This window comes from Bufo bufo, chromosome 2, assembly GCF_905171765.1.
Source record: "Bufo bufo chromosome 2, aBufBuf1.1, whole genome shotgun sequence".
NCBI lineage: Eukaryota > Metazoa > Chordata > Amphibia > Anura > Bufonidae > Bufo > Bufo bufo.
Genome location: NC_053390.1, coordinates 250,974,190 through 250,995,268, shown reverse-complemented (window position 1 = coordinate 250,995,268; position 21,079 = coordinate 250,974,190). Strand labels below are relative to the sequence as shown.

Here is a 21,079-nt window from a genome sequence, read left to right as displayed (position 1 = left end):
AGGACAAAATGGCAGCACCTGTCATTCATAGATAGCAACTAGATAGTAGTAGTAAAAGTGAATCAACTTACACATCAAACATATAAAAGAAAATGATGGAAACTTGTAAACTCACTAGTATAGTATATATCCTACAGGTCATATATACTGCAGTACAAATCCATGGAATGGGAGTTGAGCCCCAGTCCACTACACAGTGATAAGAGCATTCTGCTTCCGGTTCTGTCCACGGCTGATCCAGCCGAGAGTCAGACCCCCACCAATCTGATAGACCTATGCTGAGGATAGGTCATCAATATCTAGGGAGTGAAAAAACCTCTTTAAAGTGAACCTGTCACACTGAAGTCATCTCACAGAGCAGAAGGAGCGGAGCAGACTGATATTTCTGATGGACAGGTTTCTGGGCCAAGATTCAGTGGGACTCATTTACTAAGACAGGCTTTTTACGCTGGTCTTAGTTTCCCCATTGCGCTGCTGTAAGATTCATGCATCTCGTCATAAATTAGCATAATCTGTGGCAGTCCTTGCGTCCCAAGGAGGAGATCCGGAGGATGCGGGGCGGTGCTGGGCTCCTTCACGCTGGACTCCTCTCAGGGACAGGACTCATCTCAGGGTAATTTGCATATGGATCAAATCATTTTTTTTACCCAATAAAAGCACACAGAGCTATGGGGACTGGGTATGGCGGATGTGCTAGCGGCCATCTAGCAACCCATGTCCTCAGCTCTATACATCAAATCCCGGTGACAGGTTCCCTTTAATAGGGTGGACCTGGCTGACAGGTGCCCTTCAAGGAGTTAAAACAGGGGGCATTAAGTGGATACACTAAACAGCCCCCTAACCACAGCTCAGACTTTCCATCACAGGGCTCCACTGAGTTTGCCCACAGAATTTTTTCATTTCTATATCATTAAAGGGGTTGTCTCACTTCAGCAAATGGCATTTATCATGTACACAAAGTTAATGTTTCCATGGTTACGACCACCCTGCAATCCAGCAGTGGTGGCCGTGCTTTCATTCTATAGAAAAAAGTGCTGGACTATGTGCACACCCGTAGTGCTGGCCACCAGAGAGGCCAGCGCTTTTTCCTGGAGTGCGCAAACATGACCACCGCTGCTGAATTGCAGGGTGGTCATAACCATGGAAACGAGCCGTGTATAATGTGATGGAAAAATGAATCCAGCCAGCAAAGGAGGCAATATAGACAATCACAATACATTAGTAAGTGGCTTGTAATAACTTTCTCTACACAATAAATGCCATTTGCTAAAGTGAGACCACCCCTTTAAGGTGCCATCACAAATGCGAAAAATTCTTTCAGAAAATGCCCCACATAGACTTCCCCCATGCTATCCTATGGGGTTGGAAAGCGTCAATCCCTGCCTCTGTTCTGCTGCATAAATAATGATGTGTTGCGGATTTTCTGAAGCATAATGTGTCCATTCAATAGGGAATGTAATCTGCTAATTTTCGGGCATTTTTGTCATTCCATGGATTTTTCCGCCACATGTGAAGGCGCACTTACAGTGATACAATATGGATTAAACACTGAATAGTAAATGTACATAAGAGTCCACATTAGACATGGATTCAGCAGGTCACTGTGGACTCAGGGGATAAGCATGAGTCAGCAGAGCATAGGAGGGAGCCGAGTGATTGGCGACTGTGGACTACGCCCCTCTCCGGGCTGGAGAGCAGGGGGTGGAGTACTTCATCTGCAGATATAATCTGTCAAATAACAAATCATATGTAGTCGAAGGTGGCAAGTCGATCTGCACCTGCCTCAGAATAAGGCCTCTTGCACACAACCGTATGTATTTTGTGGTCCGGATGACGTCTGTGTGCATTCCGTATTTTGCGGAATGGAACAGTTGGCCCCTAATAGAACAGTACTATTCTTGTCCGTAATGTGGACAATAATAGGACATGTTCTATTTTTTAGCGGAACGGAAATACGGAAACTGAATGCACTCGGAGTACCTTCCGTTTTTTTTTGCTGACCCATTGAAATGAATGGTTCTGTATACGGGCCGCAAAAAAAAAGGAACGGAAACTGAATGAAAATACGTTCGTGTGCAAGAGGCCTAAAACACAGCAAAAATGTGCTAGACCTAACTGCTTGAGGGAAAAGTCCAGGATCTCTTGGGGGATCTTGGGATCTCTGCCAGAAAAAAAAATGGCAGAAGAAATGCACAAGTTTCATAGTTTTTTTCGTGTCTGACCATCAGCTTTATCTTCATGCTGTTTTTCCCTATAGAGAATGTGATATGAAGACCCCTAAAAGAAGGAACGGGGCAGGGGTCATCAAACAGGTGTATAGGAAAACTGGCTTAGTTGTCCAAAGCAACCAATCCTATTCCACCTTTCATTTTCCGAAGGAGCTCTGAAGAATGGTGGAATCTGATTGGTTGCTATGGGAAACTAAGCCATTTTTTCTTTACACGAGTTTGATAAATCTCCCCCAATGGCTACAGCATACAGCATTTTTGAAAAGCCAGGAAAAAAATAAAAAAATAAGCCACAAAACAAACAAAATGCTTGTGTCTCCTTTGTTTCACATCCTCCCAATTATAGAGCTAATGATACAATTGTAGTTTCCTGCAGACACCACTAGGGGGATCTTAGGAGCCATGTAGTTTATTATTGAGTTCATTGGGAGCTGTAGGGTACGGCCACATGGTGAGACCATTAGGCCCCTTGCAGATGAGCATGTGTCACGCTATGTAAGGGCTCATGCACACGACCGCGGTCCGTAAAAAATGCAGATGACATCCGTGTGCATTCTGTATTTTGCATAACTGAACAGCTGGCCCCTAGAACAGTACTATCCTTGTCTGTAATGCGTACAATAATAGGACATGTTCTATTTTTTTGCGGAACAGAAATACGGACATACGGAAACTGAATGCAGACGGATTAACTTTTTTGCGGACCCATTGAAGTGAATGTTTCCGCAAAAAAACGGAAAAGGAAAGAAAATACGTTTGTGTGCATGAGCCGTAACCCTTTCAGTTCTAGAATGTATTGGATAACACTGGCAGCATTAGGTCAGCATTATCCCATACATTCCAGAACTGTAATGGTTACATGGCATCATAAATCAATATACTGCTATGTGACCCCGTCAGTGCTGGGAGTTCAGGCCAGGAGCTGCGCTGCGGACTCACAGCGTGACAAACTCTCGTCCGCCAGTGTTAAGGGCAGAGTGGTATACACTCCAGATACGTCTCAAAAGCACTTGAAAGAAGTAACATGCCACTTCTGAAGCATTATTGACTGCATAAAAATACAGGTTCAGATGCACCAGGGGGTGTATTTCCCACTGAAATCAATGGGGAGCTGTTTGGTAGAGTTTTGAAAGCATATTGCGCAGCGTAAAACCAACAGTTTACACACAGTTTTTTGGCTGCAATTGTCACACAGGTCAGTATTTTGCAAGTGTCATGTCACTGCTGGGTTGCATGTGGTCCCTGGCTGCAGCGGCGTACATCTGTGCAGCAAGTTTCCATGCAAGGACTGAAAGTGCAATGAAAACAGCCTGGGAGCCATGGAGCAGGTAAGCATCGGTCTCTTCACAGGTCCTTCTGAGAGGAGGAATATAAAAATGCTGCATAGCCCCATTAAGGCCTCACAGTCCGCAAAACGGGGTTCTGTTGTTCCATTTTTTTTTCCGTGTGCCTTCCTTGATTTTTGGAGGATCACCAGACATGAAAAGTGAAAAAAAAGTCAAGTTTGCCTTGAAAATGATAGGAAAAAAACGGACACGGATCACGGACACGGATGACAATCTTGTGTGCCTCCGTGTTTTTTCACGGACCCATTGACTTGAATGGGTCCGCGAACAGTTGTCCGTGAAAAAAATAGGACAGGTCATATTTTTTTCACGGACTGGAAACACGGATCACGGACGCGGATGACAAACGGTGCATTTTCAGAAAGTCAATGGGTCCTCAGAAAATCACGGAAAACGGAACAACGGACGCGGAACCCAACAACGGTCGTGTGCATGAGGCCTAAGTAAGATTCTGGAGTGAAAGGGGCATAGAAGCAACATAGGCTGACCCCCATTCTGTAGTTAGTGGTTTATGAAAACGCCTGAAATGTTTTTGCCCTTGCAATGATGCTAAAAAGCGATTTGCTTGGATCAGTCACACGGGCAGCTCCATGAGGAATGCCAACAATCTGCAAATCCAGTATTCCAATACAAAGACTCGCTATACTGCAGAGAGCAATGATAAGGTCAGGAGGCTACATCAAGGATCCTATACAGGCATCAGCTTCTTCTTCCAGCAGGCAGAGAGCGGCATGTTATACCACCCCAAACTACATAAAGATAGTAACAAAGTCTCTCTCTTAGGCCTCTTTCACACGGGCGTTGCGGGAAAAGGTGCGGGTGCGTTACGGGAACACCCGCGATTTTCTGCGTGCAAGATTAATGCGTTTTGCACTCGCGTGAGAAAAATCGCGCATGTTTGGTACCCAAACCCGAACTTCACAGAAGTTCGGGCTTGGGATCGGAGTTCTGTAGATTGCTATTATTTTCCCTTATAACCATGTTATAAGGGAAAATAATACATTCTGAATACAGAATGCATAGTACAATAGCACTGGAGGGGGTTAACAAAAAATAAAAAAATAAAAAATTTAACTCACCTTAATCCACTTGATCGCGCAGCCCGGCATCTCCTTCTGTCTCCTTTGCTGAACAGGACCTATGTTGACGTCACTCCGGTCATCACATAATCCATCAACATGGTAAAAGATCATGTGATGGATCATGTGATGGATCATGTGATGGATCATGTGATGGATCATGTGATGGATCATGTGATGACCGAAGTGACGTCACCACAGGTCCTGTTCAGCAAAGGAGACAGATGAGAAGCCGGGCTGCGCGAGCAAGCGAGTTAAATACATTTTTTTTTTTAACCCCTCCAGCGCTATTTTACTATGCATTCTGTATTCAGAATGCTATTATTTTCCCTTATAACATGTAATAATGATCGGGTCTCCATCCCGATCGTCTCCTAGCAACCGTGCGTGAAAATCGCACCGCATCCGCACTTGCTTGCGATTTTCACGCAACCCCATTCACTTCTATGGGGCCTGCGTTGCGTGAAAAACGCAGAATATAGAGCATGCTGCGATTTTCACGCAACGCACAAGTGATGCGTGAAAATCACTGCTCATGTGAACAGCCCAATAGAAGTGAATGGGTCGGTATTCAGTGCAGGTGCAATGCGTTCAACTCACGCATCGCATCCGCGCAGAATACTCGCCCGTGTGAAAGGGGCCTTAGGCTACATGCACACGACAGTTGTTTTTTGCGTCTGCAAATTGTGCGTCCGACAAAAAAAAACTGATGCGGTATCCGTTTTTTTTGGAGGATCCGTTTTTTTCCACAGACCCCATGTAATAAATGCCTATCCTTGTCCGCAAATGTGAAAAAAGTAGGACATGCACTATTTTTTTTGCTGAAGGGAAACACGGACAACGGACGCGGAACACAAACGGATGAACTATCAGCATTTTTTTGCTCACCCATTGAAATGAATGGTTCCCCATCCTATCCGCAAAAAAAATGGGACAGAGGCCGAGAAAAACTACTGTCGTGTGCATGAGGCCTTAGGCCTCATTCACACCTCCATGTTCAAATCCGTGAGAAGGTGGTCAGTGATGCATCCGTGAAGCGGTCCGTGAAGGATCCGTGTGTCCATTTTTTGCTGTCCGTGTGCCATCCGTGTTTTACTGACCCTGCACAGCTGAAAAATGATTTTCAAAGCATCTCTTCCCAATGATCCGTGTTGCATCCGTGGCTTTCACTGACCCATAGACTATAATTGGTGTGATGAATCCGTGAACACAGACAAAATAGAGTATGCATCCGTGCTAAAAACACGGACCCACAAATCGTGCTAAAACAGGGGTCAGCAACATCACAGCACTACAGCTCTTGCAAAACTACAACTCCCTGCATTCACACCTGCTCAGCTGTTCTCTAAACTCTTAGGCCCCCTGCACACAAACGTGTGCTTCCCGTTGCTGTATTGCGGACCGCATTTGCGGATCCACAATACACGGGTGCCGTTCCGTGGGCATTCCGCATCATGGATGCGGACCCATTCACTTCAATGGGTCCGGAAATCTGGAGATGCGGAATGGTGCGGAACGGAAGCACGGAACGGAACCCTACGGAGTGCTTCCGTGGGGTTTCGTCCCGTACTTCCGTTCCCCAAAAAAGATAGAACATGTCCTATCTTTTTGCGGAACAGCTGGATCATGGACCCATTGTGAATGGGTCCGCGATCCACTGCAGCTGCCCCACGGACTGTGTTTGTGCATTGTGGCCCGCGTTTTGCAGGCCGCAGCACGACCGCGGGGTGCACACGTTCGTGTGCAGGGGGCCTTATGGGAATAAATTGAGCTTGTGCACCCTTTAACTCTACAATCACATATATTAAAGGGATGGTCCAGGAGCAGAAATATTTATTATTTATGAAAAATGAGCTTACCTATTAAAGAGGACCTGTCACCACTCCTGACATGTCTGTGTTAATAGCCTCATGCATCCCCCATGTAATAACAATTCTGGAGCATCTATTCTTATGCCTCTATGTTGTGCCATTCCTTTATTATTTCTACTAGAAGTTATGAATGAATTGCTAGCAGTCTGCAGTAAGGGTAAAAAAGGGTTGGTAACCAGTTGGGGCTGTGTACCTGCACAGTCTGAGAATGGCAGCATTAACTGGATTAAGTGAGACTGTGCAGGTACACACCCCCAACTTGTTACCACCCCTCTGTACCCTTACTGCAGACTGACAGCAATTCACTCATAACTTCTAGTAGAAATAATACAAGAATGTACAGGCCCCCCAGAGCGTTTCGCTTGGGGGACACATGGGGGCAATGACACCAATTTTTTGTATGGCTTTAGTCCAGGTCTGGGAGGAGATCCCTCAGGAGACCGTCCGCCACCTCATCAGGAGCATGCACAGGCGTTGTAGGGAGGTCATACAGGCACGTGGAGGCCACACACACACTACTGAGCCTCATTTTGACTTGTTTTAAGGACATTACATCAAAGTTGGATCAGTCTGTAGTGTGTTTTTCCACTTTAATTTTGAGTGCGACTCCAAATCCAGACCTCCATGGGTTGAAAAATTTTATTTCCATTTTTTAATTTGTGTGTGATTTTGTTGTCAGCACATTCAACTATATAAAGAACAAAGTATTTCAGAAGAATATTTAATTAACTCAGATCTAGGATGTGTTATTTTTGTGTTCCATTTATTTTTTTGAGCAGTGTATAATAAAACGATTTTGTGCCACTGGACAACCCTAGATTTGCGTAACATAACAACTACACCCCTTCCCGCCAAACCCTGACCACTTTCTATGCCACTTTTTAATAGTAGTGCGTTCCTAAAACTGTGACCAGTTTTACCACAATTATGACATGCACCAAAATTAGAGAACCTGCATGGCCTGAATAAAGGAGATACACAAGTACCTCCAGGTGAAGAATCACAAATGGTCAGGCTCCTGACATGTACGTGTTGTTACTGTCAGGATGGGGAAAGCGATCCTAGCCATCACCTTCAGCGTAGGACCCCAATAGTATGACAAGGATAGAAAATACATACCCATTTAGGATTAGGATTGTTAAAGGGAATCTGTCAGCTCCGAAACACCCTCTAACTCATAGTATAGTGTATAGTGTCAATGACTAGTCCAATCATAGGCGCGCGCAGCCTATTGCATTAGGGTGTGCACCCTAAAGCACAAACACACACACCGCGTGTATATATATCGCGCCTTTAGCCCCCATTATCAGCCCTTATGCCTCATTTTAAAAAAAAATAAAAAAACACTTACCTCTCTGCTCCTGGACGCCGCCCGCAATTTTCTTCCTCCTGATGTCGGCTCTCAGCTGTGTGCTCTGAACTGGCGCGCATCGCGTGACGTCACAAAGTGCCTCACGCTGTGCGCAGCCCTGCACAGCAGAGAACCAGGAAGCGGTAAGTACGTTCACAACTTCCTGGTCCTCCGGTATTAAAGAGCGCTTCTAAAATGGAAGCACTTCATTAGTATTCGCTGGCCAGCGGGGCTCAAGGGGCAGCTGCCGGAGGTCTCAATTTGGAGGCTTGATTAGGGTGTGCCCAGGCACACCCGTCACACCCCGTGTGCACGCCTATGAGTCCAATTATGTCATTTTTATCTGCATACTCACTTGCATTCTGATGCTGTGCACCTACAAACCAGCAGTAACATGCATTGAGAGGACTCCTCTGCTCATGCACACACGGCCTCATGCACACGACCGTTGTTTTGGTCCGCATCCGAGCCGCAATTTCTGCGGCTTGGATGCAGACCTATCCACTTCAATGGGGCCGCAAAAGATGCGGACAGCCCTCCGTGTGCTTTCCACATCCGTTGCTCTGTTCCGTGGTCCACAAAAAAAATATAACCTGTGCTATTCTTGTCCGTTTTGCAGTTATATTAATGGCTGTCCACGCCGTTCTGCAAATAGCGGAACGCACACGGGCGCCATCCGTGTTTTGCGGATCCACAATTTGCAGATTGCAAAAGACACAACGGTCGTGTGCATGAGGCCTAATGGAGAGGACTCAGAAGAGTCCTCCCAATGCATAACTGGACTCAGCGTCACTTACACTATGCACCACTTATCCTGGTTTAGAGGGCGTGTCAATACTAAGATTCCCTTTAAGAGTGCTTTCACAGGGTGCTTGCAGTGTTTGTCAAAAGCGTACATCAGAGGGATTTTCTGACGGAGGACACTGTATAAAGCATACAATGACATCCATCGGCCATAGTATCCAATGTTAGAAACCTGTATACCATGCTGAATATGTTTTTTAACTGAATCCCTCTGCATAGATCTGCACAGCAGACTGCGCCATTATGTACAGTAGGAAAAAAAATTATATTCAAGTATACCATCCCGATGGAGACCAAGAGGACACTCTTATTGCCTTCTTGCCAAGTGACCAGGTCCAAGAAGTATCCAAGCTCACTGGGCAAACAGACACTACAAACGCAACAGCATCTTAGATGTCCATCAAGTGAGTTTAAAGGTGTTGTACAACCATCCTACTAAACTGAAAGACCGAGCCGCAATTCCAGCAGACAGTCCTGTCAGAGGCTCTCCTCTAACCAGTATAACCAAGAGCCCCTGGTTTGAAAGGCTTGGGGCAACCACAGGCTTAGGCTACATGCACACGAATGTTGTTTGTTTCCATGTCCGTTCCGTTTTTTTGGGTGGATAGGATGCAGACCCATTCATTTCAATGGGTCAGCAAAAAACGCGGACAGCACACTGTGTGCTGTCTGCATCAGTATGTCCGTTCCGTTGCTCCGCAAAAAAAATAGTGCATGTCCTATTTTTTTCTAGTTTGTGGACAAGGATAGGCATTATTACAATGGATCCTCAAAAAAACAGATGCCATACGGAACATCATCCGTTTTTGTGTTTTGCGGTCCGCAATTTGCGGACCGCAAAACACATACGGTTGTGTGCATGAGGCCTTAAAAGGTAATGTGTCATCAGAAAGTGACCTACTGTTTAAATCACATTTTTATATGTGTAACATATTTTTCAATAATTTATTTTATTTTTAATTTTCCATGTCAATATCTATATTTAAACAAAACCATAAAATCCTACAGTTTTCGAACTTGCCACTATGTGGAATAATTGGTGCCACTTCTTGATCTGTACAGATCACTTTACTGCAGTTATATACTGTACCATTCTAATGATATCCCCTCTGTGTATGGATAAGACAGGATCCACCATTCACAATAGCTGATTGTCAGAGCTTATCTATTCCTTCCTTGTACAATGACCTCTGCACAGGGCCCAGAGCATGCCTAGAGAACTCTCCCACAGAAGTAACTGAGTTCCCCTCCTGTCCCTTGTGTCTATGGCCCATGGGGCTGCCGTAAAGCAATTTTCTTAATACTTTCTAAATGCTGTTAAAAACGACCCCATAATCATGTTCAGAAAATAGAAGAAATAAATCTACAATAAAAAATAAAATTAAAAAAATGGATGCCATATTAAATGGTGGCATTAGAAAGTATAACTTGTCCTGCACAAAATAATCCCTCATACAGCTATGTCAACAGAAAAATAAAAAAGTTATGGCTCCAGGAAGATAGGGAAGAGAAATGAAAAGGAAAAAATGAAAAAAAAAAATCTCCAGTATCCTAAGGGTTAAAGGAGACATTTTGCAACATCTCCTGTCCATATGTGTGTAGGGTCAGCTGAAGGTACACATTTTTATAAAATCTGTAAGGCACTGATAAGATATATCATATGATGTGTTGGAGGATATACGTCCTCTAATACAATTTTCTAGCTACATGAAAATCATAGCAATTCATTCTGCACAAAATGTATAGGTCATGTTAGGAATGCGTTCTTAAATTTCAAAGAACAGGAGACCAGTATGTCCACACATGTTTCTCTAGTACAATCTGCCTCTACTTCCTCTCCGCCCAGCCTTTCTTGTTTGATACGCCCATTGATTCCTTTCACAGACTGGTGCCACTAGAAAGCCTAGGAGACGGAACTTGTCCTCGGGACTTTAGAGCACTTACAACATTTCATTCGGAAGGAAAACAGAGGAGAAAAGAGAATGTGGACAAAAAGATATATAAAGCGATTGAGCTGAGACTGACAAAGTACAAACTGCTAGTGGTGCTTGGTCAATGAGCACACAACCAAGGTGGTGCACCCTTCATTTTGGGTTCTGCAGCTGGGTATATGTTGAGGCAGGATCACATTTAGGCCTCCTGCACACGACAGTATTTTTTCACGGTCCGCAAAAAGGGGTTCCGTTGGTCCGTGATCGTTTTTTCGTCCGTGGGTCTTCCTTGATTTTTGGAGGATCCACAGACATGAAAAAAAGTAGTTTTGGTGTCCGCCTGGCCGTGCGGAGCCAAACGGATCCGTCCTAAATACAATGCAGGTCAATGGGGACGGATCCGTTTGACGTTGACACAATATGGTGCAATTGCGAACGGATCCTTCCCCCCATTGACTTTCAATGTAAAGTCAGGAGTTAATATACCATAGGATCGGAGTTTTCTCCAATCCGATGGTATATTTTAACTTGAAGCGTCCCCATCACCATGGGAACGCCTCTATGTTAGAATATACCATCGGATTTGAGTTAGATCGTGAAACTCATATCCGACAGTATATTCTAACACAGAGGCGTTCCCATGGTGATGGGGACGCTTCAAGTTAGAATATCCTACGAACTGTGTACATGACTGCCCCCTGCTGCCTGGCAGCCCCTGATCTCTTACAGGGGGCTGTGATCAGCACAATTAACCCCTCAGGTGCCAGGCAGACCCCCCTCCCTCCCCAGTTTGAATATCATTGGTGGCCAGTATGCGGCCCCCCCTCTAATGTCTTAATATCATTGGCGGCCAGTGTGCCGCCCCCCCCTCGATTGTTTTAATATCATTGGTGGGCCTCCCCTCTCCCCCCCCCCCCCCCCGATCATTGGTGGCAGCGGAGAGTTCCGATCGGAGTCCCAGTTTAATCGCTGGGGCTCCGATCTGTAACCATCTGTAACCATGGCAAACTCCCCCCACCAATGATCGGGGGGGGGGGAGGCCGCACACTGGCCACTAATGATATTAAAACAATAGAGGGAGGGATGGAGGGGGGGCCGCACACTGGCCACCAATGAAATTAATACAATAGAGGGAGGGGGGGCCGGGGGGGCCGCACTGGCCACCAATGAAATTAAAACTGGGGAGGGAGGTCTGCCCCCTCCTGCCTGGCAGCCCCTGATCTCTTATAGGGGGCTATGATATGCACAATTAACCCCTCAGGTGCAGCACCTGAGGGGGTTAATTGTGCGGATCACAGCCCCCTGTAAGAGATCGGGTGCTGCCAGGCAGCAGGGGGCAGTCATGTACACAGTTCGTAGTATATTCTAACTAGAAGTGTCCCCATCACTATGGGAACGCCTCTGTGTTAGAATATACTGTCGGTTATACAGCTCTGAAAAAGCTTTTATGCAGACGGATCTTCGGATCCGTCTGTATGAAAGTAACCTACGGACGCGGATGCCAATCTTGTGTGCATCCGTGTTCTTTCACGGACCCATTGACTTGAATGGGTCCGTGAACCGTTGTCCGTCCAAAAAATAGGACAGGTCATATTTTTTTGATGGACAGGAAACACGAATCACGGATGCGGCTGCAAAACGGTGCATTTTCCGATTTTTCCACGGACCCATTGAAAGTCAATGGGTCCGTGAAAAAAAACTGAAAACGCCACAACGGCCACGGGTGCACACAACGGTCGTGTGCAGGAGGTCTAATAGTGGGTGGCATCTCCCCTTGCTGGTACGCATTTTGTGGAACAGAATTGCGGACCCATTCATTTCTATGGGCCGCACGATGTGTGGCCCGGATCAGGAATTGCGCACCCGATAAAATAGAACTTATCCTATTCCTGTCCTCAATAGCGGACAAGAATAGGCATATTCTATTAGTGCCGGCAATGTGCGGTCCGCAAAATGCAGAATGCACATTGCCGCTGTCCGTGTTTTGCGGATCCACAAAACACACACGGATGTGTGAATGGACCCTTACAGTCATACAGATGCTCCACACTATGGATGATGGCAGTAACCACTCTCCAGCCACATGCAAACTCTGATGTGGCCACTAAACGGGTTGTCTCACTTCAGCAAATGGCCTTTATTATGTAGAGAAAGTTAATACCAGAAGCTTACTAATGTACTGTTATTATCCACATTGCTTCCTTTGCTGGCTGGATTCATTTTTTCCATCACATTATACACTGCTCGTTTCCATGGTTACGACCACCCTGCAATCCATCAGTGGTGGTCATGCTTGCACACTATAGGTAAGAAAAGCCGGCTTATACACGTTCCAACAATCCCATCCACCAGATAGGCCGGAGCCTTATCCTATAATGTACAAGCATGACCACAGGGTGGTCGCAACCATAGAAATGAGCAGTGCATAATGTGGAAAAATTCATCCAGTGGCTTGTATTAACTTTCTCTACATGATTCTTGCACTTCCGGGATGACGTGCCTTACATTGGGCACAACCCACAGTTTTATTCTCACACATATACGCTCTGGGTTGTAACCAGGCTGGGATCACGAGCACAATGTACGGAACATGATCCCCGAAGTGCAAGGATCGGGGGCGCGTCGCTGCCCTGGTAAGCAACATTTAATAAGAGCCAAAAAAAATTGTTACTGTAAGGGACATGAAATTAAAAAAATATTGGATAACTCCTTTAATGAGAACATAGTGTTCTAAAGAAGGTATAATCAAAGCCACAGGGTGTACTTGGGAATGCACAATGTTACATTAGAAAGTGTCACTCATGAAGGCAGTGACCAGGTCCTTTACTTGGTACACAACCCCATGAGAATGTGAGAACCTAGAGGAATGCCGCCTAGAAGAAAGCTACCTTTGACAGTAGTAAGGCTGTAGGTCACTCACTAACACAGTGAGATCAATATTCATCAATAACACCACGTCTGCTCATGGTCATAATTTTATAGCCTTTAAACTGGGACCAAATTATTTTGTAAAACAGAACATACTTTACATACTATCATAAACACTTATTTAAGCCAGATTATTATCAGTAAGGTAATAATTGATCTATAATGAGTGTTAAGAGGTCAGCTGAGTTGCCTGACGGAACAAAGTAAAGATTCTGAGCCTTCTACTAGAGAATCTCAAGGTTGTACAGAGAAAGGGGCTTACATTTTTTATATAGATCAATAGAAAAAATATATATTTTAGCTAAAAATTTGTACAATGCAATTAAAAAAATTGCCCCCAAAAGGTGTCCATAGCTAGCCTTTAAAGTGTAACTAAACTTTTAATATGTTGTCCCTAACCCCCTATATTTTTCTAATATACTTTATTAATTTTCTATTTTTACCCTACTTTTTCATCCCTAAAGCTGGTGTGCTAAAACTCAGTTCTCCCTACACTGCTGAGCTGTCAGCGGTGTACGGAGTACTCATTTTATGAATGGGGCCAAAGCACCGGTCAGAAGCAGGAGCCCGCTCCGCTCAGCTAATCCTGGCATAGTAGATGGGTACAGGGTACCCATGTGCTATGCCAGTAGTTAGTAATAGTCGAAGGGACCACGGGCAGGAGCAGCAATATGCGCTCCTGTCCGTACTCCCTGCGCTGCTGCGGCCCCATTCATAAAATTAGTACTCCGTACACCGCTGACAGCTCTGTGGTGTAGGGAGAACTGAGTTTTAGTGCACCAGTGAATGGTGCGCTTTAGGGATGAAAAAGTACGGTAAAAATAGAAAATTTATAAATAAAGTATATTAAAAAAAGTTTTTTAGGGGGTTAGGGACAACATATTAAAAGTTAGTGTCAAAGTTTAGTTACTCTTTAAGTTCCCAGGCCGCCCTTGTTGGTATATCAGGACAGATACACCCAGCTACAAGATTATAAAAAACCTCAATACTGAACCATTTAAACAGAAATTATTTAGTGGGAAAGCGATACTGCTTAGGGATCAATTATTTGAAGAACAATCCAGAAAAGCAAGACTTCGCAGTTGCCTTCCTGCAGGCGGTGAGCAATCTCTGAATGGGGCACGCAGAATGACAGCAGTAACGTGTTAACGTGTTACTTCATTCAGAAAAAAACTGCATCTACAGAGAATGGACAAGTAATCTGAAATGTCATTTTATTAGAATATAATAAAAAAAAAAACATACAGGTAAGGGCTCACGCAAATGGCCGAAATGATCAAAAACGGCTATTTCCGCAGACTTATCTTACGTGGATTGGCAATCTTGTGCCAAATGCAAATGGAACTAGAGAACATTAACCTATTAAAATAAAATGTAGACACGTCAGTCCATACTATATAAGGAGAACCCTCTAGAATACTGAAGACGGGCACCGATCTAAGCTCGTGGTGCACTTAGTATTCAGCACGCTGCCCATCAATGTATGGAGATGATACATGTTGGCTGTTGACCAGCAGCCTTGTGACAAGCTGTGTATTTATGGGCCCTTGAACGTTCATCCCTGACCAGAGATAAGTGCAGTCCCCTTTGGCCTACATTGCCTTTCCCTCCTCTTTGCTGGAGGCACTTGTTTTGCTGCCTTTCTTCACTGCTCCGGAGAACAAAGGTGAAAGTACAAGGCACCTCGTCTACATGCTCTGCCAGCGGCACGTCAGCACATTAGCAGCCCCTGGATCGGTCACATTTTCTTAGTTGATCCTGCAGATTTGTTTTTGGAAGGATCTGCTGACATGTATTTCTACAAGGGGCCCAAATGTCTGACCACAGGGTAGAAATCCTGCTGGACAGGTAATATTCTGTTGTATATACTGGTTGCTAGTGCAGTGCAGAAACCCCTGGGACTCATCTGCCTCGTTACAATTAGTGTCTATGGCTGTAGCACTGATGATTAATAAAACCATGGACCACTGGTGGTTATGTATCTCTCAAATCAGGGAAGGGGTGGATCTCCAATAGAAAAGGGGAGATTAAGAATTATCTCCAGGATCTGCTGTAGCATTTTCTTGAAAATCTAAGACACGAGAACCTGGCCAAACGAATAAAACAAATGAATACATTATCTCTATCATTCTACAGAGATTTTCCCTCGATTGCGATTATTTAGCGAAGATAATAATTAATGAGGCGGCAGCTACAGTTAGAGCATGGTGGTGGGGTAATGCCACGGATGTGGTTGGAGCGGTGGGGGGCGAGGTGGCCACAGTTGGAGGGGTGGGGGGGGGAGGTAGGTGGCCACAGTTGGAGCGGGGGGGGGGGGGAGGTGGCCACAGTTGGAGCGGGGGGGGGGGGGGGAGGTGGCCACAGTTGGAGCGGGGGGGGGGGAGGTGGCCACAGTTGGAGCGGGGGGGGGAGGTGGCCACAGTTGGAGCGGTGGGGGGGGAGGTGGCCACAGTTGGAGCGGGGGGGGGGGGGGGAGGTGGCCACCGTTGGGGCGGGGGGGGGGGGGGGGGGGGCCCCAGTTGGAGCGGGGGGGGGGGGGCCACAGTTGGAGCGGGGGGGGGGGTGGCCACAGTTGGAGCGGGGGGGGGGGGTGGCCACAGTTGGAGCGGTGGGGGGGAGGTGGCCACAGTTGGAGCGGTGGGGGGGAGGTGGCCACAGTTGGAGCGGTGGGGGGGAGGTGGCCACAGTTGGAGCGGTGGGGGGGAGGTGGCCACAGTTGGAGCGGTGGGGGGGAGGTGGCCACAGTTGGAGCGGTGGGGGGGAGGTGGCCACAGTTGGAGCGGTGGGGGGGAGGTGGCCACAGTTGGAGCGGTGGGGGGGAGGTGGCCACAGTTGGAGCGGTGGGGGGGAGGTGGCCACAGTTGGAGCGGTGGGGGGGGGGAGGTGGCCACAGTTGGAGCGGGGGGGGGGGGGGGGGGGCCACAGTTGGAGCGGTGGGGGGGGGGGTGGCCACAGTTGGAGCGGTGGGGGGGGGGAGGTGGCCACAGTTGGAGCGGTGGGGGGGGGGGGGGTGGCCACAGTTGGGGCGGTGGGGGGGGGAGGTGGCCACAGTTGGAGCGGTGGGGGGGGGGAGGTAGGTGGCCACAGTTGGAGCGGTGGGGGGGGGGAGGTAGGTGGCCACAGTTGGAGCGGTGGGGGGGGGGAGGTAGGTGGCCACAGTTGGAGCGGTGGGGGGGGGGAGGTGGCCACAGTTGGAGCGGTGGGGGGGGGAGGTGGCCACAGTTGGAGCGGTGGGGGGGGGAGGTGGCCACAGTTGGAGCGGTGGGGGGGGGGGGGGGGCCACAGTTGGAGCGGGGGGGGGGGGAGGTGGCCACAGTTGGAGCGGTGGGGGGGGGGGAGGTGGCCACAGTTGGAGCGGTGGGGGGGGGGAGGTGGCCACAGTTGGAGCGGTGGGGGGGGGGGAGGTGGCCACAGTTGGAGCGGTGGGGGGGGGGGTGGCCACAGTTGGAGCGGTGGGGGGGGAGGTGGCCACAGTTGGAGCGGTGGGGGGGGGAGGTGGCCACAGTTGGAGCGGTGGGGGGGGGGAGGTGGCCACAGTTGGAGCGGTGGGGGGGGGGAGGTGGCCACAGTTGGAGCGGTGGGGGGGGGGGGGGGCCACAGTTGGAGCGGTGGGGGGGGGAGGTGGCCACAGTTGGAGCGGTGGGGGGGGAGGTAGCCACAGTTGGAGCGGTGGGGGGGGAGGTAGCCACAGTTGGAGCGGTGGGGGGGGGGAGGTGGCCACAGTTGGAGCGGTGGGGGGGGAGGTGGCCACAGTTGGAGCGGTGGGGGGGGGTGGCCACAGTTGGAGCGGTGGGGGCCGCAGTTGGAGTGAGTGCAGGAGCCTGACACAAACATCAAAAGAGCAGGGGAAGGGAGTAGAGCAGCGCCTGCTGTAACCAGAATAATTTAAATATCTGACATGGCCAAGATTATGTTAATTAATCAGGCTGCATTTCAGTTTGTTTGTTTTTTTCGATTAATTGCCCAGCTTTACCCATTATAGTATTAATAATTCTGCAATTCTTCTGGGAAATGCGATTAAATAGACAACTGGGTGTTACCTTCCCCCTTGCCGCTATGGGGTGTCAGGACAAAGTCTGACATTGTCCAATTACTGCGGAGTCAGATGGTGTAGACAGACGTCCTCGACGGGGGGAATCAAAGCCCACAACAAAAGTAATGATGCGGCTCACCCTGCTGAAGTGACACACGGACAAGCCCCGAGATCAGCAGCAAGTTCAGGAAACCTAGTCCAGTCTTCCCTGGACTTCAAGAAAAACTTCTTTATTGTAGAAAAATTAAAAACACCTATCCAATAGTAGTTTTTTCATTTTTCTACAATGAAGAGGACGTTTTACTTGAAGTCACTGGAGTGATGGATTTCATTTCCGGAATTCAAGTCCAGATACATATACAAGTATTTACTAAACCATGCAGGTCGGTGGAGATGACAGGCCCTCTCTAAATATCCTGTAGGGATTTTTGGTAACTTTAGGAATAGTGAAATCTGATTGGTTGCTAAGGGCAACTAAGCCAGTTCTACTTTACACCAGTTTGATAAATGACCCCCAAAGTCTTTACAAGTGCTGTCAGAGCCACTGTCTCACGTCTGACTGGTGGCAATATATCTTATCTGCCCGAACAGAACATTCCTTTTTGCATTTGGGCACAGAGACAGGTACTTTGCTTAGATTAGCGTGAATCAGCAAGAACATCCTGGTCTCTTCTGTCAAAACCAATATATCTACCTTACAGCCCTAGCCATTCTACACGGATATCTACACAGTACGGGTAATAGTACAGCAGCCATGTAGTAAATATACGGAATATATGTTCCATATAAAAGAATTCTGCCTTTACTTCTAGGTTTACTTTACTTAAAGGGCAACTCCTCATCACACTAACCTCTAGTCCATGGTTAAGCAACCTCCGGCACTCCAGGTGTTGCGAAACTACATCTCCCATCATGCACACTTGCTTGGCTGCTCTCTAAACTACCACACAAAAGAGCACACTGGAAAGAGCACACTGGGAGTTGTAGTTTCACAACAGCTGGCGTGCCGAAGGTTGCTGATCCCTGCTCTAGTCATAATCACAAGAGATCTACAGCATTTTCTGATAGAGAAGATATTGGCCTATCCCAGAGATCAGCAACCTCCAGCTGTTCAGAAACTACAACTCCCAGAATGCTTCATTCACTTCTGTGGGAGTTATAAGAACAGCTGAGCATGTTTGCATGCTGGGATTTGTAGTTTCCCGTCAGCTGGGGTGCCGAAGGTTGTTGATCCCGATTATCGCCACAGATTAGCTGCCTGGGCTGCTGCGGAGCCGGAATCAAACAATGTACAAATAGGGAGCAGAACACTGTGCAGGTTCTACTGCCGGCATCCTGAAACTCAGCTCCCATTGACTTGAATGGCAGCTGAGGGGCAGTACCCTGGCACCAAACTGTCTGCCTCCAGCTCCAAACCTAGTATAGTTCCCAGCGCTGCTGCAGCCCGAAACATCTGATCAGTAGGGGTGCCAGGGGTCAGACCCCCACCAATCTGGTACTGATCTATCCAGAGGAGAGGTTATCAACATCTGTAACCCACAGAACCCCCTTTTAGCTGGAGCTGGGCTCAATGTAAGGCTACTTTCACACCAGCGTTTTTGCTGGATCCGTCATGGATCAGCAAAAACGCTTCCGTCACAATAATACAAGCGTCTGCATCCGTTATGAACAGATCCGGTTGTATTATCTGTAACATAGCCAAAACGGATCCGTCCCTAAAACCATTGCAAGTCAACGGGGGACGGAGCCGTTTTCTATTGTGTCCGAGAAAAAACGGATCCGTCCCCATTGACTTACATTGTGTGTCTGTCTTGCAGCGTTATTCTGTCCGCGATGGGGACGCAACCAAACGAAACGGAATGCATTCTGGTGACTCAGTTTCATTCAGTTCAGTTTTGTTCCCATTGACAATGAATGGGGACAAAACGGAAGCGTCCCCCCCACCCCCACCCCCCACTGTTGAGATCCTATGACGGATCTCAATAGCGGAAAAAGAAAGCGCGGGTATGAAAGTAGCCTTATTCATCCTGTGATCTGATAATCTGATTAACTTCCATAATGAAACTTACAGACCCTATGCCATTCTTGCTGGGGTGCGGCTGTGGAATACAGTCTTCACATGTATGGCGACAGTCCAATTCTACTAGACCTCCATTGAATTTATTTTTTTATCGCTATCTGATCTGGGTGATCAGTACATTCGATTGCTCTCAGATGCCACCCAAACTGGTGCTGTCTCCCAGCAAAAGATAACATTTGACACACAAATCCAGGCGACCTTAAGGGTTATTCTTCGTGTCGGACACTGGGAGAGAGGTTGAGTGACCTCCGTAGAGGCTCGTTGTTGGCCAGCGGGAATGGGAACAAGTTTGTTTGCTGATCACGTTACGAATCATTAGGCAACAAGCCCGCCTGTCCAGAACAATGACAGGGTACGGCTCTGTTCACATTTGGCTTTGAGGCTCTGTCAGAAATGACAGATAAAATGACGCACCCATGTCCACAGGGTCACCTTTGGTGCCCATCAGGTGACAGGTCTAGCACACTCTTTATACATTTATCTGTTCCTTTGATGGACCAGAAAAAGAAAAACTAAAAGGCAAACATGAAGCAAATGTATATAACGTATATTATAAAACCGCCATATCGCGACAGGTAAATATGAGGACGAGATGTAGGAGTATGTGCGGAGATCCAGGGCTAATGACAGCGACCTAACCAGTCAGACCAGTTCATTCATCCCTTCCAGTACCAGTGCACGGACACTCTGCTCCATCCAGCAATGGGTAACCTGGCAACTTGTCTCCTCATACCCACCAGCCCAGTGCTGCCAGGTGACCACATCCCTGGTGACAACTACAAGATCAGCTGCCAGTGCACTGGGCACCAGCCTGGGTGCACACACAGAGACCCCTCCTCTACTACTAACCTGCTAAGATGGCTTTGCCCGGGTGGGTCAGCTTGGCACCCCCGGCCGGTGCAGCAGCTGCAAGGCTTCTCAGTCCACTCGGGACAGCGAATGGGGACCCGGGCAGGACAGACAGCGGTGACACATGGGCAGGCAGCAGCGGGGAGCCAGGCTTGGAGCACATGGCCGTAGTGACAAACGGGCAGGGAAGAGAAGTCGTGCAGGGTCCGGGGCTGGGGCACAAGACGGGGGTTTACACTGGTTCCGGCAGCTGCCGTGTCCGGGATCCGGGGTAGGGGTGGTGCTGCCAGCTCTGCCCCCCGCCCGGGGCCGCGCCCAGTCCTACGTAGAGAAAAAACCCCGAGCAGCTCCGCCCAGAGGGGAGGAGCTAGAAGCTGAGGAGACGAGGACTCCAGAGGTGTGCGCGGTCCCTGACCGGAGCCCACCTGAGGCAACTCTTTACAGCCAGTTCACACTGGTTTTTGGAGCGTTTCCGCCTCAAAACCAGCTCCATTCATTTCAATGGGAAGCAGATCATGTTTTTTTTCTATGTGCACAAAAAAAAAGAAGCATCATGCCCTATCTTGGGGCTGAACCTGT

At 47.8% G+C, this 21,079-nt stretch overlaps 1 protein-coding gene across 1 annotated transcript in view; it reads right to left on the bottom strand.

The window, feature by feature from the left end:
- Window positions 1-20,787, bottom strand: part of SLC25A1 (solute carrier family 25 member 1) — a 36,866-nt gene extending 16,079 nt beyond the window's left edge. The window contains exon 1 of the mRNA XM_040416367.1: window positions 20,501-20,787. Coding sequence (XP_040272301.1) covers window positions 20,501-20,663 — 163 coding nt within the window. The 5' untranslated portion in view covers window positions 20,664-20,787. The remainder of the gene's footprint in view (window positions 1-20,500) is intronic.
- Between the last annotated feature and the right edge of the window lie 292 nt (window positions 20,788-21,079).